Source organism: Myotis yumanensis, unplaced genomic scaffold (assembly GCF_028538775.1).
Source record: "Myotis yumanensis isolate MYYU_CA2020_CCGP unplaced genomic scaffold, mMyoYum1.0.hap1 SCAF_1, whole genome shotgun sequence".
Taxonomy (NCBI): Eukaryota; Metazoa; Chordata; class Mammalia; order Chiroptera; family Vespertilionidae; genus Myotis; species Myotis yumanensis.
The window spans coordinates 238,208,487-238,231,382 of record NW_027223752.1 but is presented as its reverse complement, the minus strand read 5'-3'; the positions used below and the strand labels follow the sequence as shown (position 1 = coordinate 238,231,382).

The following is a 22,896-nucleotide window of genomic DNA, read 5'->3' as shown; positions in this document are numbered from 1 at the left end:
CCTCCCGCTCTGCCACCGTCGTGGGTGCAGAGCCATGCCCAGACTCGTGCTCTGCTCCCCGGTGAGTCCCTCCCCAGGCCTCGGGTTCCCCTTTTGTTCAATGAGGGGCCTGGGAGAGGGGTCCAGGGGTACGGGTTTCCTCGGGCGGATGGTGAGAAACAGAGGCGGTGGCTGCACGGCATCGTGAACGACAAAAACCCACTGACAGGCCACTTGAAATCGTTACATTTATATTATGTAATTTCTCCTCGTTAACAAAATAAGTTCAAGAAAGAAGAGGGGCTGGAATAGAGCCGTGCGGCGAGAAGCTCCGGGCACCCCTCCCTGAGCCTCGGTTCCCTGCCTGTGAGTCGGGGAGAGGATTTCAAGGGGATGCCTGGGTTCCTGCCCTGGCGGCCTGTGGGGGGAGCAGCTGGGCAGGGCAGGGGTGGGCGGCCCAGCAGCGGACCCCACATGGCCCTCCCTCCGTATCTGCTGTGTGGCAGCGGGCAAAGCTCCTAGCCTCTCTGGTCCTCTATTTCTTCAGCTGTCAAAGGGGAGCTCCGCAGTCCGAGCTCACAGGAGGCTTAAGATTCACGGCGGAGCACCGTGCGGACACACAGTGGGGCTCCGGGAGGGGAGCCGGGAGGAACTTGCCCAAGGCCACGCCGCCGCCGTGCGAGGCTGGCAGGGGACCCGCCTGGGTCTGCCGGGCTCACAGACGACCCACTTAGGCCTGAGGATGGGGTGCAGCCGCAGGTGGCCCCCAGGACGGGCCAGGCCCTGGGCCCTCCCCAGGAGGCCGCAGGGAGGGGCCTGCAGGCTTGAGGAGGGGCCTGCGGAACATTTATTGCCGATTGGCCGCCTCCTTTGTTCCCCGGAAAACGCGCCGCCAGGACGCACCCCGCCAGCACGGGCCTGCCTCGGGGCCAGTCAGGGCGGGTGGCCGGAGGCCAGCCAGGGTGCGCGCCCCCAGCACCGCTGCGGGGCCAGGCTGACCCTGCGGAGGTTGAGCTCGGAGGCGAAGGTGCGGGCCTTCTGGTAGAAGAAGAGGGACTTCTCGCGGTCCAGCAGGAAGTTGTGGTAGATGGTGGCCAGGCGCGTGTAGATCTTCATCTGGGCCTTTTTGTTGCCCAAGTCCACGGCGGCCGCCAGCGCCAGCTGGTAGTACCCGGCCGCGTCGAAGGGGTCCTGGCCGGGAGATGGGACATTTGCAGGGACGTGAGGGCTCAAGGGTCCTCAGAGACCAGGGGGAGCTCTGCACAGACTGGCAGGCTTCCCGGAAGAGGGGCCAGGATTTGCATCATGGGGTAGTGGTGAGCCCCTCGTTCGCTCCCCAAAGACCCTTTTCCCCTCCCACATTTCTGTGGCTACCCCGAGCTCCTCGCAGTCACCTCCTCCAGGAGGCCCCCCTGACTGTACTCCATCTGGTCCTTTATGCAAAGCAAAGGCCGCCGTCATCTGTTCACACGACAGCCTCCACTGACCCGAGCTCTGAAGGGCGTGGCTGACCTCATGGCTGAGGCGTCTGCTGAGCCCCGCCTGCTCCTCACGGCCGGGCCGGGAGCTTCCAGGGCCTGGACTCCCTGGGACTGAGCACCTGGCCCAGGCCTCGGGGGTCTGAGTGGCCCCCACCCCGAGCCCCGCAGCCCCGCCCGGCGCCCACCTTCAGGCCATAGAAGGTGATGTCGCCCAGCACCAGGTACACCTTCATGTAGTACAGCGTCTCCTCGGCGAACTCGAGCGGCGAGCTGCAGAGCGAGAGCGCCTTGAGGTAGAAGTGCTCGGCCAGCTCGCCGTGGCCCAGCCGCTGGTGCAGGGCGGCCAGCCGGTGGTAGGCCACGCGCTCATTCAGACGGTCTCCTGGGGGACACACCGGGAGGGCCGTGCGTGAGGACAGGCTGCGTGGGGCGGCGGCCCAGGCCGGTCAGAGCCGCCTCAGAGCTCCCGCCCGTCACCTCCCATCCGGAGACTCACTCTTCCCATCTGTGAAGTGGGCCCAATGGCGCCTGTTCCCAGCCCGCCTTGGGGATGTGGCCAAGCGGGGGGTTTGGAGGCCCCCGTCCGAGCCTGACATAGCCGCCTGGGGTGCCTGGGTTGCTATTTTGACTAGGAGACCCCAAAGGTCAGGTCGCAGACCCCGGACTCCGGGCAACCTCAGACATGACCTCTGACCCTCCTGGGTATCAGCAGTGGCCCCGCCCCATCCCAAGGGTGTCATCAGACCAGGCTGTGCCCGGGTCCCTCCCCCAGGGGGGCGCTGTGGGGCCAGCATGGGACCCCGTTTCACACCCACTGCGCACCTGGCCCTCTCGGGGCTTCCATCAGGGGGAGACCGGGGCCTGGGACAGCTCACTTAGGTGACCGGACACAGGGACGCCCGGCACCGAGGGACCAGAGCCTGGAAAGGGCCTGAGGTTCCAGGAGCCGAGCACAGCGGGGCTGGCCGAGTGCAGGGAAGGGGCGGCATGCGGCGGGCACCGCCAGGGACCGGTGAGAAGCCGGAGCATCCGGGATAGCTGGCCTCGCGCGTGGCGAGGGACCGAGGCGGAGGCCCGGGCCAGGGGTGCGGGGCTCACCCAGGGTGATGCTGAGAGCCAGGGCCATGTGGGCGAACTCCAGGCCCTCCTGCTGCAGGCCCAGCTCCGCCAGCAGCGCCACCAGCTTGTTGCACAGCCGAAGCTCCGCCTCCTGCTTCCCTGTGGTCACGGCCAGGGGCAGCGCCCGGTCCTGCCCAAGCAGGTAAGTGGGTCAGGACTCCTCCCGCCTCGGCTTGCCCACACCCAGGACCCTTCTCAGTGCCCCCGCCCCCGCCCTGGGAGCTGCCCGCCCACTGCCCCGGGGTCCTTATGCAGCTCTGTCCCCCGAGAGAAAGGCCAGCTCCCAGAGGCCCTGACACCCCAGGCCACTGGCCGTGAGCAGCTGGGTTGTGGTCTGCAGCCCATCTGTCTACACGGCATAACCTCAGCTCTCCCCTCCCCTCCTGGGCCCCGAGGGCCTGACCAGGAGCACCCAACACCCCTCGGGGCTCTGCAAATGCCACGTCCACCTGAACCCGTGGCTGGGCCGCACACCAGGAGCTGGGCAGACAGGAGGGGAGAAGCCGCCCTCCCTGGGGGGCCCGTGCAGCCTGGGCCCTGGGCCCGATCCTCCCACTGATATGCCGTGTCCTGTGGCACACTCCTGTGCTCCCCTCTGAGCCTCAGTTTCCTCATCTGTAAAATGGGCACAGGTGCACTCTGGGTTGTTGGAGATGACAGGGATGCATGCTGCGAGCTGGGAGCTGCCTGTGACCCTTGGACAGTGCATCCCTTCTCTGTCCCTCTAGGTTGGGGTGGGGGTGGGGTCATGACTATCACAGACCATGCAGAGGGTGATCCGCCTCCTGGGAGGCTGCTCCCGCTGTGCCTGCGCCTCCGCCCACCCAGGGACACCACTGAGGCCCCCCGCCCTGCCCGGGCCTCACCCTGTAGAAGGACACAGCTTTCTCCCGCTCCCAGGCCCCATTGAAGAAGATGTCTCCGGCTGCCTCGAACAGCTCCAGCCCCAGGTTGGGGTCCCCCGTGTACAGGGCCGCGTTCTGGGCCACCTGCGGGGATGCGGGCCTGTGAGACCCACAGCGTTCCAGCGGGGCAGGTGGCCGTCCCACCAGCGGGGACCTCACAGCAAGTCCCGGCCACCCTGGGGCCCTCGAGCTGCCAAACGAGTGCATTAGGCCTCGTCCCTCTCACACCCCAGGAGGGACCGGTCCTGTGCATTTAGGGGTCCTTGTCTCCCACTGGGGGAGGATGATCATTCCAGCCGTGTCCCTTGGGAAGGCTGTCAGTGAAGGCTCGGAGCCGCAGGTAGGGACTGCTGAGGAGCTGGGCACAGTCAGAGCGGCCCTGAATCCACGCCACGCCTGGGCCATGCGTCCTCCGCCCTGGCCTCACGGGGCTCGCACACCTGCCCCCACGGGGCTCGCACACCTGCCCCTTCACCCCACTACTTTCCCTCTGTCTCCTTCGCACCCCTGATGGCACACGTCTGCCCACCTCTCCCACCAGAGGACTAAGGCTGTCGGCTTCTCTGCTGGGTCTGGGGCCTGGCACAGTACCTGGCGCACAGTAGGTGCTCAATAAATACTGCTGAGTGAATGATGGACTAGCCCCTGCCTGCAGCCCGGCTGTACCCAATTGCTCGCAGCCCCAAAATCTGTGCACTTCTGGGCCTTGGCGCCTGCGTCCTGCTGCCCGAACGCCCCTCCTGGTGGGCACGGCCCCCCTCGCTGCCGCTCACACAGCCTCAGTGACCCAGGTGGGCAGGAGCCTGCCCTCCCGCTCCTCTGCACCCCCACCCTGCCACAGCCCCTCAGCCGCAGCCCCTCACCCGGGAGCCTCGGCCCCTGGCCAGGGAGGTGCGGCCGGTGCTCAGAAAGGAACAGCCTCGCAAGGACCAGGAGCCTCCCGGTTCGCCCCCATCGCGTCCTGTTTAAAGCACACGTGCCTGTGCTGCTGGGGCAAGGTCTCCCGTGTGCCGCTGCGTGGGCACAGTGTGCACGTGACTCAGCACGTGCTGTGCGCCAGCCTGGTGGGGGCTCTGCCCCTGGGAGCTGAGATGCTGGGAGATGCTGGCAGCGGGGTCAGGGGTGTGGGGAGACGGCACGGGCACCTGGCACGCAGCTCAGCAGTGGCTTAGGGATGAGTGAGTGAGTGAGTGAGTACGTAGACCCACACGCCCCCCTGGAGGCACAGGTGCCCGCCCCGCCCACCTGGAGGTACAGGTGCCTGCCCTGCCCCCTGGAGGCACATGTGCCTGGCCCCGCCCATCTGGAGGCACAGGTGCCTGGCCCTGCCCATCTGGAGGCACAGGTGCCCGCCCCGCCCACCTGGATGTACAGGTACCCACCCCGCCCACCTGGATGTACAGGTGCCTGCCCCGCCCCCTGGAGGCACAGGTGCCCGCCCCGCCCACCTGGATGTACAGGTCCACCAGCTCGTTCTGCTGGAGCAGGTAGTAGATCTTTCCCGCCTGCAGCCAGGCGTGCGCCTCCTTCTCCTTCTCCTGGAGGTCGATGAAGATGCCCAGGCTGCGCTTGGTGTAGTCCAGCGCCGATCTGTAGGCCCTGGAAGCGGAAGCAACGGTCAGAGTGACACCCGGGCGGCTGGCGAGTCCTCCCCGGGGCGCCAAGGAAGGAGGGTTCCCGGGAGGGCCCCCCGGGAGGCTGGCGCAGCCTCTGGTCCCGGCCGCCCCAGCGCCCGCGGAGCCTCACCGCTCGGTGCCCAGGGACAGGTAGAGCCGGCTGATGGTCTCCAGGAGCTGCCCCTCCAGCTCCTTGTCGGCCGCCCGGCGGGCCAGCTCGAGCTGGAACTCGTGGTAGATGACGCACTGGGCCCTGCGGGGCCTGACCGAGCTGTAGAAGTGGCACAGCCGCTGGACGGCACGCAGCTGGCCTGGGCGGGGAGACAGGGAGAGGCTGCGGCACTGGCTGCAGCGGGTTTGGGGGCTCGCAGGCCCCTGCTGTGTGCCCGCCTCTCCCGCCCTCTGCGGGGGTCACCGCAGATCGGACACTGAGCCCACCCAGGCCGAGAACCCTATTCAAGGTCACACACTGGGGCCAGGCAGGGCAGCCACGGATGCTCGAGAGACAGCGCCCCCGTTTTTATAAGCCCTGGGCTGGGGTCCTGGCCAGGCCCTCCCGCGGCACCGACCACTCCTCCCGGCCGACAGCTCGTCACACTGAGCTGGCGAGGCTGGGCACCTGCACCCCTGTGTTGCAGGTGGCACTCTGAGTCCAAGGCTGAGTCCGGACAGGCAGTGGAGATGGGGTTCAGATCCAGCGGCCGGCATCCGGATCCAAAGCTCCCTCAGGAAGTTGGCTCCCGGCCACCGCCTGCCTCACCCTCTGAGAGGGGGCCTGGGGCAGCGAGAGCTTTCCCTGTAAACATGACCCGAAGCCCGGCCGGCGGGGCCCAGTGGCTGATCATCAACCCATGACCAGGAGGACATGGTTCAACTCCCGGTCAGGGCGCATGCCCTGCTTGTGGGCTCCATCCCCAGCAGGGGGCAGCCAATCCGCGTTTCTCTCTCATCATTGATGTTTCTCTCTCTCTCTCTCTCTCTCTCTCTCTCTCTCCCTTCCTCTCTCTGAAACATAGAAAAACATATTTTGAAAAAAATGACCTGAAGAACCTATATGCACAGCCCTTGGACACACAGACAATAGCGTGGTGATGGCCAGATTCGGGGGGGGGGGCAGGGAGAGGGGGGCTGGGTGGAGGCGGGCAAAGGGGGAGGGAAATGGGGGACATCTGTCAACAATAAAAATAAAGTAAAAAGTAATAAACAGCCCTGGATGGTGTGGCTCAGTGGATAGAGCGTCGGCCTGCGGACTGAAGGGTCCGGGTTTGATTCCAGTCAGGGCACATGCCCAGGTTGCGGGCTGGATCCCCAGTGGGGGGCGTGCAGGAGGCAGCCGATCAGTGATCCTCTCTCATCATGGATGTTTCTATCTCTCTCTCCCTCTCCTTTCCTCTCTGAAATCAATGAAAATATATTTAGAATAAATAAATAAATAAATAAACAAACAGAAGGAAGTTTGGGAAATTCACAGATACGTGGAAGTGAGCGAACTCCTCAGCACCCAGGGGCCCAGGAAGCTCGGGGCCGGAGACGGGGAGACGTGCGGAGAGGAGCAGAGACAGAGCGCGAGGCGCCCACACAGGACGCGGCGAGAGCAGCCCACGGGGGCTTACGCCGGTAAGTGTCTTTAGAGAGAAGAACATCTCCAGTAACAGCCTCTCAGCTTCCACTCCGAGGAGCTAGAAGAGGAGGAGCGAACCAGAGGCAGAGCGAGCAAAAGGAAAGTGAAGACCCGGGAGCCGGTAAAAAAGACAGACACCAGCAACGCAGCAGGAAAGTCAGTGAAGCCAAAGGCCGTTCCTTGACAAGATAACCGTGCGGACACAGCTTTCGCAGACTGACCAGGAGAAAGGAGTGAAGGTGGAGATGGGCAAAGGCCCGAAGGACACAGACGGCTGGAACAGCCTAAAAAGGGGCCCCGAGTGAGCACTGGGTGGCCCTGGGTATCACCCCAGGCCTGGGTCTCCTCGCTATTCAGTTTGGGGGTAACAACATGATCCCCAGGTCCCCCAACTCTGAATCCCCGAGTGCCCTGGGGGCCCACAGGAGGTTTCTGGGAGGCCCACGGGGGCCCCTGGCAAGCGCAGCCCGACCTGTCTGAGGCCACAAGTCCCCAGACCCGCCCCCCCTTGGTTCTTCCCTGAGGTTCAGAGGGCCCCCTGCCGGCCTCGGTGAGGGTGCTACGGCCCGCGGTGGCTCCCCAGTGCCCTCAGGGAAAATGCCACAAGCAGCGTGGGTTCCCCTGCCCTGCCTGGCCCCGATCGAGGTTCTCAACACCCACCACCCATCCCACCCAGACCTTGCACCTCAATGCACGGCCCAGCTCACCTACCCAGGGCCTTCGTATAAGCCGCGCCTGCTGCCAGCTCTGCCCGCCGCCCACCTAATGCCTGGCTAAACCCTCCTGACCCTCGGGTCCCAGACCACACAGACTCCCCTGGCCCCCGCGTCGGGGCCAGGAGCTGCCCCCACCACCCCGAGGACCACTTTGTGAGCTGGTCACTGCTTCCCACAAGACCCACTCAGGTCACGTTGGCAGGTGGAGCCGGCACAGAGCCCGGTGTATTTGCACAGCGAGGGGCTGTTAATACAGCCAGTGGCTCCTCAGCCCTGGGAACCGCCCGCCACCGGGGAGGCGTCTGGCGGGCAGGGCTGGCGGATGCCTAGAGGAAGCCACTGGCTAAATCACCCACGTTCAAGGCCCCGGGCTCCTCTGTGCCCAGCCCCTCCGGCCCGGCCTGGGCTATGCCCACGACGGTGGGGATGCTCGGGCTATGGGCCTGCCAGGGCTCCACACCCCAGGCAGACAGAGACGAGCCGGGGGCCCTGCCTGTCCGGCCCAGTGTGGGAGCGGCCTCGGCGCCAGCAAACAGCTCGTGGTTTCCATTACTCAGCGTTGTCGGCGGCGGAAAAACCACCGCCCGCCTGTGACTCTCACACCCCAGGTGCTCTGGCCGGAGATGGAAAGAGAACACGCTCTTTCCAGGAAGTGAGAGCGGGGCTGGGCGGCACTTACTCTCCAGGTTGCCCGTCTCCGCGGCGACCAGGAAGGCCCACTCGTAGTAGCACTTGCCCCGCTGGGCGAGGGCCCGGCGCGTGTACAGGTGGCCCAGCTGCAGGAGCACGTGGGTGAAGTCCCGGCCGCACTCCCCGCTGGGCAGCCCTGAGAAGAGCCTCACGGCCTCCAGGAGGTAGTGCTGGGCCAGCCCGCGGGCCCCCGCCTGCAGGCACAGCGCCCCGAAGTTGGCCAGGGCCACCGCCTGGTTCCGCCGCTGGCCCAGGTGCCGGGCGATGCCCAGGGCGCGGAAGTAGCCCTCGGCCGCCAGCCGCGTCCTGCCCGTCCTCTTCAGGGCGAGGGCCATCATGTTGGCGACCACGCCCTCCTGGTCCACGCCGGCCACGGCCGCGTCCAGGACCGCCTGCAGGATGCCCAGGGCCACCGGGCTCTGCCCGTGCAGCACGTGCAGCCAGGCCAGGGCCACCAGGTCGTCCACGACCCGGCGGCCACCCGTCTCGGCGTCCGCTTCCAGCGCCCGCGTCATGAGGGAGATGGCCCGGCCGTGCTGCCGGTGGAGGCTGTGCAGCTGGGCCAGGCTGGCGTAGAGGGGCCCGCGCCACGCGGGGGCCGGGCCGGGGGCCGGGGCGGCCAGCGCCTGCCGGAGGTAGTGCGCGATCTGCGAGGGGAGGCGCGGGGGCTGCGGCGTGTTCCGCAGGACCAGGTCCACGCTCCGCAGCGAGCTGGCCAGCGAGCCCCGCGCCCGCAGCGAGGCCACCCGGACGCAGCTGAGCGCCAGGTGCGGCAGGCACTTCCGGCTGTAGATGTCGGCCAGGAGCAGGTAGCCGTCGGCCGGCCACGCGGCGTCCGGGCGCCCCAGGGCCCCGTGCAACAGCAGCAGCCTCTCCAGGAAGGGCAGGGCCGCCTCGGGCTGCTTGAGGTGCACCTGGTGCCCGGCCAGCAGGAAGCAGGCGCGGGCCTCGGCCTGTGGGCTGCGGGCGCCCACGGCCCTGCGCAGGGCGAGCCGCAGGAGCTCCGCCTCGGCCTCGGTGCTGCAGACGTGGCCCGGCGTCCCCAGGAGCAGGGCGCAGGCTTTGGGCACCACCTGCCCGCACTTGTCCCTGTTGCTCTGCCGCAGGTGGACGGTGGCCAGGTTGGCATACAGGGCCACCACCAGGAAGAGGTCCCCGAAGTGGCCGCCCAGGGCCCCCAGGGCCTCCTCGAAGTACACGCGCGCCTGGGACAGCTTGAGCCTCCGCACGCACAGCCGGCCCAGCAGGAAGCAGAGCCTGGCCAGGGCCATGGGGAGGTCTGCCTTCTTGGCCACCCCCCGGGCCTGGGCCAGGCGTCCGGCCAGCTCCTCCTCGTCGGCGAAGCCACAGAACATGGTGCCGAGCCCCGGCAGGGAGGCGTCATACAGGCCACGGAAGGCGGGCTCGTACCCAGGAGCATCCAGGAACCGCAACAGGGAGCCCAGGGCCTCCGGGTCGGCCCAGTCGTCCTCCGCGTCCAGGCAGAAGGAGGGCTCCTCGGTGTCTGGTGAGCTTGCTCCACTGGATGCTGATTGGAGACCCCAGGACACTGGCTCCTCAGGGCAGCTGTGGTGGGACTTACATTGTTCTAGAACCTTCTTCACCTTCTGCAGGGTCTCATGTGGCTCCGGGTGCAGGCCAGACAGAGGTGTTTCTGCAAGTTACCAAAACACCAGATGGATTAGAGTCTGGGGCAGCATGGGGCAGGGATGTCCCTCCCCAGGCGCAGCGTCCCTGTGGCGGCGTTTGGCAGATACTGCTTCCCCAGGGAATGCCCAACGCCCAGCACACAGTGGGAGCACAGTGGGAGCTCAGCGCACAGTGGGAGCACAGTCGTATGGTTACAGGGAGAACACAGGTCAGTCTGGCCTTTTCTTATTCTTCCCTGTTTGAAAGCAGTGGCAGGAGACTAGTGTCCTCGCTCTGTGACCACACAGAGACCCCTTTCCCTTCAAAGCCACTCAGTGGGACACCCATTCAGTGCTGCAACTGCCCACGTGTCTCCAGTCAGGTGCAGCGATCCTGTGACATCATCAAGAGCCAATCAGAGGAAGGGATTAGCCTGAGCTCTAAAGCCAGCCACGGGACTGAGAGAGCCAGCCACGGAACTGAGCCAGCCACGGGACCGAGGGAGCCAGCCACGGAACCAAGCCAGCCACAGAATTGAGAGAGCCAGCCACATAACCGAGCCAGCCACAGAATTGAGAGAGCCACGGGACTGAGAGAACCAGCCCTGGGGGAGGAAGACCCCTTTCTCTCCTGGGACGACTTCCAACAAGAAAGAGTGGGAGAGGCCCCACCCCAGGCTCCACTTCGCCCTAAAGGGTTTGAGAAGCGGAGGCCACGGTCTCTAGAGGGTCAAGGAGAGAAAGGGCGGGGGCTGGAGAACATGGGGACCTGGGACTGTTGGCTGTGGAAAGAGCCAGGCCCGAAAGCTAGTCCAGTCGCGGAGCAAACACGCCCGTTTCCTGTTGGGAAAACACGGTTGGGGAAGGCTGGGAGGAGAGAAGCAGCAAAGACGCCTCTGTCTCGGATCCGCGAGTGAAGGGCTCCAGGCTGGCAGTGCCTGTTGGTTGCGCAGTCGGGCGTCAATGCAGGGTGTGTGGCTCGCTGGCCGGCGTCCGACTCGACTAGACATTCGATTTGCTAAGAAAACACCCAGGTTGGCGAGGCCACAGAGCCCTCCCGGCCTGTGCTCCCGGGGCTCGCGGGGTGTGAACCCCCTCCTCTGGGCAGGGAGCCCACAGCGTCTTCCTGTCCTCACCCCCCGAGGCTCGGAGGGCGCCCTGAGACAGCCCTGGGGGAGGGCTTTCTCACCGACACCCCAAAGTGGCCCTCGGTGTTTGTGCTCCAATGGGGCCTGCTCTCGGGGACCTCAAAGGGGCCTTGGCATTACATCTGTGCCTCTCCCATGCAGACCCTCTGTCGGGAGGAAGTGGAGGGAGGAGGGAGGAGGGCTTCTCCCTGGACCAGCCCCTCCGGGAGGGAGCAGGCCCCCGAGGGACTTACTTCTGAACATAAGGCTCCAAATTCAGCGCCCGCTTCACCCTTAAGCAGAGCCCGTGGGACCGCCAGCTGCTGCGGGTGGTGCGAAGGGACCCAGGGCCGGGCATGGAGGGACCCACCTTAGCTGGGGACAGTGTGGGGGGGCTGGGCATAGAGGGGACCCACCTTAGCTGGGGACAGTGTTGGGGGCTGAGCATGGAGGGGACCCACCTTAGCAGGGGACAGCGCAGGGGGCCGGGCATGGGCTCCGGCATGGTGGGGCAGGGCTTGGGGTCTGGCATGTCTGCTGGGACCTGTAGCCACAGTGGAGGATGCTCCACCAGCACCTCCTCCAGCCTTCAGGGCAGGACCTCCTCCCTCAGCCCTCCCCAAGGAGGAGTGAGGGCCGTGCCCAGCACCCACGGGCGCCCAGCTCCGCAGCCTCTGCCCGCGTCAGCTCCGGGGTCCAGCCGTGACCGGAGGAGCCCGTGCCGCGTGGAGGAACCCACCTTGCTCTTCTGACGGCTCAGCCTCAGTTTCTCCGAGTCTGTCTGAAAGGGGAGGAGAGAACGGTCAGCCTCCGGCCAGTGCCCTCTGACCCCGGGCCGTGTCCTGCAGAGGTGGTGACCCCCGGATGGTGACACTCCCAACTCCAGCGCCGGCGAGGGGCAGTGGGGCCCAGGCCCACCGTTGAGGGGCCGGGAAGCCACGCCTCCCAGGGCCTGCCCCCACCGCACCCCTGCAGGGCTGCCTCCCACGAGGGGCTGTGGCTTCCACCCTCGAGGCTGCGGGCTCTCCCAGGGAACAGGGCGCTGCCCTCACCCCAGGGGCAGCGCCTCCCCAAGCCACAGTGTTCCCCTCTGTGAAGTGGGTACACTAGCAGCTTGCTGGCTGCCACAGAAACCACTTGAGAAAGAGCTGACCAGAGACCTGCCAAGTGACAGCCCCTGGGAGACCACGGGGCGGCCGGCAGGGAGAGCTGACCCCGACGCCTCCCCCGAACCAGGGCCCCAGTGTGAGGTCCTAGGAAAGAGGAGAGACGGCCCACCAGGCTGGCGGAGGCCCAGGCCGGTGTGAGCGCCGCGCAGAGAGGAGCAGGGCTGAGTGGGCGGGGTTCTCATCGGCTGCTGGTGGGAAAGGTTGCCACACATGTTCGCAGCAGACAGATGTGTGTGTGTGTGTATGTGTGTGTGTTCATGTCTTCATGTGGGCGTGTATGCATATGCATGTGCATGTGTGTGTGCACATGTGCATGTGTATCTGTGCATCCATGCAGGCGTGCACCCACGCGTGTCTATCTCCATCCAGGGGGATGAAGCCGTGAGTGACGTTCGTGACCAGTGCAGCGACTGGCCAGTCTGTCCTGGCCTCGTCCCGTCCGTTTCCTTCCGTCGCTGGGGACACGCCTCCGTCCTCTCCCTCTGCACGGCCTCAGGAGAAGCCCACGTGCCGGGGGAGGTGACCCGGGACAGCGGGTCTGGGAGGCGGCGGCCTGGGCCCAGCCCCCGGGCCCCTGGGCCGGGCCGCACCCACCTACCCAAGCTGTACGCCGTGCAGATGTCCGCGCCCGACGTCCTGCTCAGCAGCCGCCGGGCGTCCTCCTCGGAGAAGCGGCCCTCCCTGCTGAAGAAGGCCTGCTCGTCCTCATCGAGGAAAAGCACGCTGTCCAGCCTGGAGAGACAGAGGCCTCCCTTCACACCGAGGCTCCCATGGCGCCGCCCGGGAAGACCCACTGCGCTCCCTGCACACCTACTGGGTGCCCAGCAGTGAAGGCCCCAGATCACAAACAACACCAAACGTCCTGCCTCCCAGGGAGCCTCGCCTGGCCAGCAGCAGGCGCTTGGAGCAGGAGCTGGGACAGACGCAGTGGGTCACAGCAGCCTGGGGAGAAGGGTTCTTGGGCCGCCTGCAAAGCCCAACCCCAAGTGCCCCCTTCCCCGCCCCCCGCCCCAGAGGCCTGCGTGACGGTGCAGGCAGAATGGATCCCTCCACACACTCAGCTCCTCACACAAGCCCCACGGTGCTCCCAGGCACCCCGCACAAACCCGCACAAACACGCGTGTGCTCTGTGAGGTCGGTGGGGGGAAGACAGAGGACACAGAGGGAGGGGCGGGGGGAGAGGAGGAGGCCACTGTTGCTTACAGGACTACGTTACCCGCAGAATATGGAACTTGGAAATGCACTTTGAAACTCAGGGGATGCTGTTCTGAGAAGGTAAAGGGAACCTTAGAGCAGCTGGTGGGACATTGGACAAAATAAAGGTCAAAATGTCCGTGTCATAAAAGACAAGACAGGCGGGGAACTGCAGGCGAAGGGGACTCGACGAGGAGACAGGGCAGCTGGTAACACGTGGTCTGGAATGTTCTCTGGCTAGAGGGGCGTATGGGAAACTGGCGGATCCGAGTGGGGTGTGTGAGGACGTGTGGGGGTTCATCCTGGCCTTGACAGCCAGACAGGGGTTATGCAAGCGGATGTCTGGTTTTCAAAACACTGAATGGTTTCGGAGTAAAGAACATCATGTTCTCAATTCCCTCTCAGAGGGCCTAGGGAAGCCGGGAAGTGGAGAGAAAAGAGGAGAAAGCCATCGTCCCGTGGACACGCGGGCCATCTGGGGGGAGGGTGCGGGGACCTCATGCTGTCACGTGACCTTTCCCCGAGTCTGCAGTTCTGTCAGAATGTTAGGAGGGAAAGAATAGCACCAGCTGTTCGCTAAACAAGGGGTCAAGCCCAGGCTCTGCAGCAGGACAGACTTTAGTAAGATTGTCGAGTGACTGAGGGAAGTCCTAGGGCAGTGATGGCGAGCCTGTGACACGCGCGTCAGAGGTGACACGCGAACTCGTTTTTTTGGTTGATTTTTCTTTGTTAAATGGCATTTAAATATATAAAATAAATACCAAAAATATAAGTCTTTGTTTTACTATGTTTGCAAATATCAAAAAATGTCTATGTGTGACCCGGCACCAGAGTTAAGTTAGGGTTTTTCAAAATGCTGACACGCCAAGCTCAAAAGGTTCGCCATCACTGGCCTAGGGTCTCCTGCTAAGCAGGACCGGGTCCCGGGCCCGACACACCTCTGGATTAAGATACAAGAACAGCCCGGCCGGCGGGGCTCAGTGGTTGGCGTCCGCCTTCGGACAGGAAGGGACACTGGCCCTGGGGATAGGGGATGGCAGCCTGGATTCGCTCCAGCCCCGGGACATGGCTGGGAGCAGACTGGGGGGTGTGGTCCAGGATGAGCCCAGCCTTGTCACCTGTGAAGCAGGTGGCAGCCAGGTAGGCAGCCGGTAGGCAGCCGCAGGGTTCCCAGGGCGAGGGGCGGGGTCAGGGAGGGGCGGGGCCTCAGCCACTCACTCAGACGCGTGGCCCTGCACACTGACGAGACTCGTCCGCACAAACCCGACCTGGCGGGAGGCCACGTGCCGGCCCAGGAACCAGGGCAGGCCGGGCACCTGCGCGCCCAGGATCTCGATGAGGTCGCCGCTGTGGAAGGCCAGCTCTTCGGGCCCCGCGCCCTGGCAGCCGGCCACGGCTGAGGCCAGGCCCACGGCTGCGGAGGGAGGGCACGGGTCAGTGCTGGGTGGGGGCTGGGGGGGGGGCGGGCAGACGGCAGCCGCAGCCAGGCGCCCCCAGTCCTGCCGTGGGACATGTGGCACCTGCCCGGCGTGTGGTGAGGCCCGGCCACCTGCCCTTCCGCACGTGAGGGCTGGGCATCTATGGGGTCCTCGGAGCGGGCGCTGTGTCCTCACGCTGACGCTGGGAAACTGAGGCCTGGAGACTTGGATAAACTTGGCCTGGGTGTCGGCCCCAAGGCCAGGGCCCCTCCCTCCATTCCTCGCCAGCAAGGCCCGCCAGGGCCCACTCAGGGCGCATGCGGCTGTGAACATGGGTCCTTCTCATCCCCCTCCCACGGTGCCTCGTGTCCATGTCACAGGGACGCAGGCCCCCACACTAGCCAGCTTGGGGCAGAGCAAAGCGCTGGCCGGAGCCCAGGGTCCCAGCAGCGCTGGCTTTTCGAAAGAAGAGCTGGCCTCACTCCTCATTAGTGTTAATAACAGCTCTAGCCCCGGCCCCGCCCAGCCCACTCCAGCCCGCCTGTGCCGGGGCTCAGGTGTTTAACCCAGAGTGACCAGCCTGGCCTGGCTGTGCTGCGGGGGGTGGGGGGGTTGCACCAGCCCATAGGCCTCGAGCCTCAGTTATCACCTTGTGAACTGGAGAGAATTCTATGTCTTCTGGCTTGGGGTGCCTTCATGTGGGGGCAGAAGCTTCCAGATGCTGGTGCCTCCCCTCTCCTCCCCCCCACCATCCCCCCCGGCCGCTTCCCCAGTGGAGACATTTACCCATCAGCTGGACGTCTGGTGTCACGGGTCCACCCACAGAGTCCTCGAAGGGGTCCCAGGCGACCCTGAGAGCCCATCTGGAGTGGGAGAGGGAGGTCTTTGCTGTGGGATTTCAGCTTTGGGGTGGGAGTGAAACTGTGCGGGGACTGGTGAGTTAGCAGCCCCCGGGACTCAGGCAGGTCCCATCACCTGCCCCCCACCACACACACACGCACACACACACACACACACACACACACCCCTGCCCCGGGCTGCAGCCTTTAGGGCCGGGTGTGGCCCAGCCCAGGCGCCTCCTGCCCATCCTCAGGCTCCCATCCCGGGGCCGCCCTTTATTTCCCAGGAGAGAAGCCGAGCCACGGCTTGTTCCTTCAGGGACAGTGGACGCCGGGAGATGAACTTTCTCTCTTTGCCGTGGCTGCCAGGCGGCTCCCAGCCGAGCTTCTGCCCCGTGGTCAGCATGTGGGCAGCTCGGTCTCAGGCTGCGCCTGCCTGGGTGGCACTGGCGCAGGTTCCCAAGCGCCCAGCTGCGGGCACACGCCCTGCGGCTCCCTGAGGAGCTTTCCAGAACGAGCCAGTCGAGGAAGCGAGAGCTCCGTCAGCGTCAGCACTGGGAGCACTCAGTGACCTGTCATCTGAGGCAGGTGGGCTGGGAGCAGCGGAGGGAGCGTGGGGTCTGGGGGCTCACGCGCCCCCCCCCCCAACGGACAGCCCAGGGCCTGGGCCTCTGTGGGGGGCCTGCCAGCGGGATGCAGAGGAACGAAGGCCGGTACCTACTGATGAAACGGAGTCAGAGGCTCTGCGGCGGACACGGCCGCCTCCTCCTCGGAGCACACGCTGAGCCTGCCGGCCGGAGAGCCCGCTGCCGGGGCCGCCTCTCCCTGGGGAGCCCCTGAAGCCGGCCTGAGGGGCTGGGGGCCCCTGCTTGCACCCTGGGGACCGGTGGTCACTCTCACATAGCCGTCAGGACACAGGACAAAGAAAGGCCCTTCAAAGCGACAGAGGGTGGTCACTCAGGGCGGCCAGACTCAGAGGCAGCCATAGCTCTGCAGCAGGACCCACTCTCCCCGTCAGGACACGTGTGCGGGCGGCACCCCCACCCTGTCTCTGCACTCACAGCTGCTCAGACACCAGACCCCAGGGGCCAGACTGGGAGGCTGGACCTGGGCTGGGGTCCTGGCTCTGCCGGCCTTCCCCTGGGAGCCTGGCTCCCCCTCAGACTCTTGGGGCCTCAGTTTCCCCTTCTGTGCTGTGAAGGGCCAGACGGGCGGGTTGGCCCACCCCAGCCGCCCAGCTTCCTCCCCGTGGCCAGGTGGGCAGCAGCGTCAGGCTGTGTGGCCGAGTCAGGGGCGCGAGCTGGGGTGGCGCTTGCAAACCAAACCCCCTTATTTCTTGGGGAGCTGACCGTGATAAAGCTCGGGCACCTCCCTGTCGGTGTTCCCCACCCAAGCCCCTCTGTTCCCTCTGCACCAGCCCCCCCAGAGCCCCCCAGCTGTAGGGACCCCGAGTCCCCAGCACAGCGTGGGCCGGCGCCACTGCCCGCGCAGCTCACCTTCCTGCACCAGGAGGCTCTCGTGCGTCAGCCTCAGCGCCTCCTCGTCCACGTGGACCTGGATGGCCACCTCCTCGTGCTCCTCGGGCGAGCGCAGCCAGAAGGCCTGGCCCACCAGCAGGTCTTCCAGGCAGTGGTGCGTGAAGCCTGCGGCAGGCAGCCCGGTCACGGCGCGCTCGGGGGTGGCCGAGCCCAGCACCCACCAGGCTCAGGGAGACACCCACCCAGCTGCCCCGGCCCAGGTGGCCCTGTCTCACTATCTGAGCTGCAGGGGCCAGTCCTGACCCCGGACGACTGATTTGACCACCCCGGGCCTCGGGAAGGTTAAAGGAGGACAGTTACTTCCTCTAGGGCAGCGGTTCTCAACCTTCCTAATGCCGTGACCCTTTAATACAGTTCCTCATGTTGTGGTGACCCCCAACCATAAAATTATTTTCGTTGCTACTTCATAACTGTAATTTTGCTACTGTTATGGAACCGTCATGTAAATATCTGATATGCAGGATGTATTTTCATTGTTACACATTGAACATAATTAAAGCATAGTGACTAATCACAAAAACAATATGGAATTATATATGTGTTTTCTGATGGTTTTAGGCGACCCCTGTGAAAGGGTCGTTCGACCCCCAAAGGGGTCGCGACCCACAGGTTGAGAACCGCTGCTCTAGGGCCCCGGCCTCCTCGTCTGAGAAACGGGACAGTGTTCTCATGGGGGGCCGGGGGGGGTGGGGGGGCGGGGGGGGGGAGGACGGGGGGGGCCCTGCTCGGGGCAGCAGGGAATTGTCGCTGGTTGTTATTTCCAAACCTCCTGGGCTCTCAGGCTGTGGGGAGGGGTGTGGGGCGTGTTTCCCCAGGGGACCCTGCAAATGCCTCCCCAAAGGACGAGGAATATTCTGGAAAGCAAGCACCACGGCTGAGGGTGAATGACAGTTTCCTGGACTGTGCTCAGCGGGCTGGGCCGGTCAGAGAGCTGGGAGGTCCCGCGCTGGAAGGAGGTGGGGACTCGGCCCAGCCATGAGGCCGCACAGCCCTGAGCATCTGGAGCCCCCCACCCACCCAGCCCCCGACCTGAGCACAGGTGAGCTGCCCCGGAGGCCGCGGGGCACTAACCTACTCTGAGCCCGATCGTACACACCAGCCTGGTGTGGACAGGGCCTGGCAGGGGAGTCCCGCCGGCTCGGCCTTACCGAGGGCGTGGTAGGTGGAAAACTTCCAGATCTCTTCGAAGGTCTTGAAGGTCACCACCAGCCGGTCCTGGTCGCTGTGGATGGACAGCAGCCGGGCCGACAGCTCCTGACCGGGAGAAGCAGGAATCAGGAACGTCCCCGCGGTACTGAGGCGTCTGACCGTAGGAGGGACGGTCACGAGAGGGGCACCTTTTGAAGACATGACCCTGGACCGGCACCAACACACAGCTGCCTCCTCGACAGCCCAGGGGCGCCCCTCACGCTCTCAAGCCTGCTGTGGCTCCCCAGCCCCTGGGGCACGTCCAGAGCTCCTGGGCCCTCCACGCTCTGGGCACCCTGCCCCCCACTCCCGGTTTGCCAGGGACCGGCCAGCATATGCCTGTCCCCTGCTGGCAGCGTGAAGGGGCACTGGAGCAGCACAGCCAGGACCCCTCACAGCCCAGGAATGTGTGTGTCGCTGGGGGGGGGGGGGGGGGGAGTTGCTGTCATCCGCTTGCCTGACCTTCAGTACGTGGCACAGCAGGGGTTCAGCCCAGAGCCAGCAGCTCACCTGCAGTGCCCGCCCGGGGTCCCGAGGGCAGCCCCGCTGCTGAGCGTGTACAGGGTGCCCATGGAGCTGTGGCGGGGGTGGGGCTCACACCGGCTCCCTCCGGCCAGGCTGGCGCCATGGTTAGAGGGTGGCCACCTGTCCCTAACCCAGCCCCTCCTCCTCCAGCCTCCTGTCCAACTGTCCATCCCGCAGATCAGAGAATAAGATCAGCTCCCAGGCCCTTTACTCCCCATCAAGGGGCCTTCACAGCCCAGGGGGTGGAGGGCGCTGGGGGAAGGGGTGGGGGACCCTGGGAACTCGGTGGCCCCTGCGTGGCTGCACCTGCAGGAGTGACAGTTGGTCCCTGGGGACACACATCCAGGAGAGCGGGCGGGGACGAGCCGCAGGCCGCCGCTAGGGGAGGTGGAGGGCGGCCTTCCTGCCCATGGCCTTGGCCCCTTGGAGGCCAGGACTCGCGGCCCCTGGTCCTGCTGTGCCCCCCCCCCCCATCTCCTCCGCACCGTCCACCCGTCCCCTTGTCGGGGGGGGGCCCTACACCTGCGCTCCCCCAGGTCCCAGGCCCCAGGGAGCCACTCACCCCCAGTGTGCGGGCCACCTCCCGGCTGTCGTTCTCCAGCAGGCGGAGCCGGGCCCGCAGGGCCTGCTGCAGCCCGGGGTCCGGCTGCCCGCTCCGCCTCCGCACGGCCTGCAGCTGCAGCGTCAGGTCTGCAGGGACAGGTCAAGGTTAGGCCGCCCGCCCACCCCGCCCCAGAGCCCCAGCCATGGGCGGGGCCCGGGTTCAATGCCCACCTTAGGCGCCGCCTGTGGGCACCCAGTGCCGATGCCCATCCCCCCATCCCCTGAGCCCCAGTTTCTCTCATGGAGGGTGAGTTGCTCCACCCAGAGCGATGGGGCAGCTCCCCCTCCAGCCCCAGCACAGGCCCCAGGAGCTTTCGGCAGGTGGTCCTGAGTCACCGAGACCTCCAGCCCGACCTCCCCACCGCCAGCCCCAGACAGGACCCTCTGACCCCTAGCCCCACCCCACAGACCCCTAGCCCCACCCCAACCCAGCTCCTGCCCTTCTTCCCACCCCAGCCCTGCCCAGGTCACACCCACCTCCCTCCATCACAGGCCTGGAGGTCCACGGGAGCCCGACCCCCCCTGCGGTGCCAGCCTGGCTCCCTAAGATGCAGATCTCAGCTCAGATGCCCCCACCCACCCCGGCCCCCAAGGAGGCCTCCAGAACCCAGGAGTCCCCAGAGCCCCAGGGGCTGCTGGGGGCGGGGGTTAGGGAGGGAAGGAGAAAGAGGAGGTAGGGAGAGAGATTCCCACGCCCTTTGAACAGCCTTGCACCCCCTTAGAACTTTCCAGCAAATGGCCCCAGAGCAAACACCCCCTCCCGTGGGCAGGGCCGGGGCAGAGACTGGGCAGCTCTGGGGTCTGGCCAGCTACCAACGGGCAGTGGGCAGCACCTCGAATCTGTCCTGAGCTGCCCCTGCTGCCCCATCTGAGGGCGGGCTGCTTTCTCAAACCCTGGTCCTGACCACCGAGACCACAGGGCGCTCGGACCTCCGAGAGGAAGGGGGACGGGCCAAGGTGAGGTGCCAGCAGCACTGGGGTCTCCGGGTCCCGCACAGCTGGGGGTCAGGGTGGGGTCTCCGGGGTAAGGGGCAGATTCTTACCACACCCCCACCCTGGTGCTACCCCCCAGGTGATACCCACGTCCACGCCCTGCAGAAATCCGCCCCCGTTCTCATAGCCCCGTCCCCGGAAACCAGCCCTGGGACACCTCCCCGAGGCCCTCCCTCCCTCTGCCCACAGCGCATGACCTCTTCTGTCCGTTCTTACCGTGCCCCACCCGTCACCCTCCCGGGCCCCTTCCCTCGCAGGCACCTTAGGGCAGGGGTGGGCAAACTTTTTGACTCGAGGGCCACAATGGGTTCTTAAACTGGACCGGAGGGCCGGAACAAAAGCATGGATGGAGTGTTTGTGTGAACTAATATAAATTCAAAGTAAACATCATTACATAAAAGAGTACGGTCTTTTTTTTTTTTAGTTTTATTCATTTCAAACGGCCGGATCCGGCCCGCGGGCCGTAGTTTGCCCACGGCTGCCTTAGGGTCATGTCCCCCTGAGCAGAAGCAGAGCCCAGGGGAGCCCTTTGCAAATGCAGCTGAACCCAGACCCTAGCCCCTGGGGATGTGGGGTCCTGGGCCCCACCCCAGACGGATGGATTCAGGGCCCGGGCAGGGACCTGGGCATCTGCATTTAACAAGCCCCTCCCCCACCCCATGGTGGGGGGCCAGGGGTCCCACAGTCTGTACGAACCCCGCGGTGTGTTTCGTGCCCAGGGATGTCTACCTGTGGGGTACGCTCCCCGCTGGCCGGGAGGGGTCCCGGAGTCCCGCTGAGAGACGACCGGGGTTGGAGCAGCATCTGGAACACAGCAGGTCTGTGACTCAGGTGAGAGCAGGCCACTCACTGCCCAGGCCCCACCCCCAGAAGCTTCTGGAGCAAACAGAGGAACACCCACACCCCCACCTTCCCACAGGGTCACGTGGCCAATGAGGACGGAGGCCTGATTTTCCCTGGTGCTTTATAAAACCAGCCCAGACCGGCAGCGGGGCTCAGGGGCTGAGCGTCGACCTATGAACCAGGAGGTCACGGTTAGAGTCCCGGTCAGGGCACATGCCCGGGTTGCGGGCTCGATCCCCAGTGTGGAGCGTGCAGGAGGCAGCCGATCAGTGATTCTCTCTCATCACTGATGCTTCTATCTCCCCCTTTCCCTTCCTCTCTGAGATGAATAAAAACATATTTAATAATAATAAACAAGAAACCAGCCCAGCTCCATGGCCTCGGGAAACAAGGTGCACTATCCTGCTGTTCTGGGTGCCACGGGCGCTGGCTGAGGGCGCGCTGGCCGAGGGCGCGCTGGCTGAGGGCGCGCTGGCTGAGGGCGCGCTGGCTGAGGGCGCGCTGGCCGAGGGGCTGGCTGAGGGCGCGCTGGCTGAGGGGCTGGCTGAGGGTGCACTGGCTGAGGGCGCACTGGCTGAGGGCGCGCTGGCTGAGGGCGCGCTGGCTGAGGGCGCGCTGGCCGAGGGGCTGGCTGAGGGCGCGCTGGCTGAGGGGCTGGCTGAGGGTGCACTGGCTGAGGGCGCACTGGCTGAGGGCGCGCTGGCTGAGGGCGCGCTGGCTGAGGGCGCGCTGGCCGAGGGACTGGCTGAGGGACTGGCTGAGGGTGCACTGGCTGAGGGCGCGCTGGCTGAGGGCGCGCTGGCCGAGGGACTGGCTGAGGGACTGGCTGAGGGCGCGCTGGCCGAGGGACTGGCTGAGGGTGCACTGGCTGAGGGCGCACTGGCTGAGGGCGCGCTGGCCGAGGGCCCGCTGGCTGAGGGCGCACTGGCTGAGGGCGCGCTGGCTGAGGGGCTGGCTGAGGGCGCACTGGCTGAGGGCGCGCTGGCCGAGGGACTGGCTGAGGGTGCACTGGCTGAGGGCGCGCTGGCTGAGGGACTGGCTGAGGGGCTGGCTGAGGGCGCACTGGCTGAGGACGCACTGGCTGAGGACGCACTGGCTGAGGGGCTGGCTGAGGGACTGGCTGAGGGCGCGCTGGCTGAGGACGCACTGGCTGAGGACGCACTGGCTGAGGGGCTGGCTGAGGGACTGGCTGAGGGCGCGCTGGCTGAGGACGCACTGGCTGAGGGCGCGCTGGCTGAGGGCGCACTGGCTGAGGGCGCACTGGCTGAGGGCGCACTGGCTGAGGGCGCGCTGGCCGAGGGACTGGCTGAGGGCACGCTGGCTGAGGGCGCGCTGGCCGAGGGACTGGCTGAGGGCGCACTGGCTGAGGGCGCGCTGGCTGAGGGGCTGGCTGAGGACGCACTGGCCGAGGGACTGGCTGAGGGTGCACTGGCTGAGGGCGCACTGGCCGAGGGACTGGTGAGGGCGCACTGGCCGAGGGACTGGTGAGGACGCACTGGCTGAGGGCGCACTGGCCGAGGGACTGGTGAGGGCGCACTGGCTGAGGGACTGGCTGAGGGCGCACTGGCTGAGGGACTGGCTGAGGGACTGGCTGAGGACGCACTGGCTCAGGACGCACTGGCTGAGGGTGCACTGGCTGAGGGACTGGCTGAGGACGCACTGGCTGAGGGCACACTGGCTGAGGGACTGGCTGAGGACGCACTG

At 65.9% G+C, this 22,896-nt stretch overlaps 1 protein-coding gene across 3 annotated transcripts in view; it reads right to left on the bottom strand.

The window, feature by feature from the left end:
- Positions 1-213: 213 nt before the first annotated feature.
- The window catches only part of SH3TC1 (SH3 domain and tetratricopeptide repeats 1), a 37,548-nt gene continuing 14,865 nt past the window's right edge, over positions 214-22,896 (bottom strand). For all 3 annotated transcript variants that reach the window (XM_070399878.1, XM_070399885.1, XM_070399870.1), the window contains exons 3-18: positions 21,079-21,153; positions 19,316-19,443; positions 18,189-18,294; positions 16,999-17,145; positions 16,224-16,434; positions 15,450-15,526; positions 14,464-14,659; positions 12,650-12,783; positions 11,622-11,663; positions 8,117-9,781; positions 5,231-5,411; positions 4,933-5,083; positions 3,446-3,568; positions 2,559-2,709; positions 1,646-1,842; positions 214-1,170 (exon numbers count right to left, since the gene is read on the bottom strand). In XM_070399878.1, coding sequence (XP_070255979.1) covers positions 913-1,170; positions 1,646-1,842; positions 2,559-2,709; positions 3,446-3,568; positions 4,933-5,083; positions 5,231-5,411; positions 8,117-9,781; positions 11,622-11,663; positions 12,650-12,783; positions 14,464-14,659; positions 15,450-15,526; positions 16,224-16,434; positions 16,999-17,145; positions 18,189-18,294; positions 19,316-19,443; positions 21,079-21,153 — 3,842 coding nt within the window. In that variant the 3' untranslated portion in view covers positions 214-912. The remainder of the gene's footprint in view (positions 1,171-1,645; positions 1,843-2,558; positions 2,710-3,445; positions 3,569-4,932; positions 5,084-5,230; positions 5,412-8,116; positions 9,782-11,621; positions 11,664-12,649; positions 12,784-14,463; positions 14,660-15,449; positions 15,527-16,223; positions 16,435-16,998; positions 17,146-18,188; positions 18,295-19,315; positions 19,444-21,078; positions 21,154-22,896) is intronic.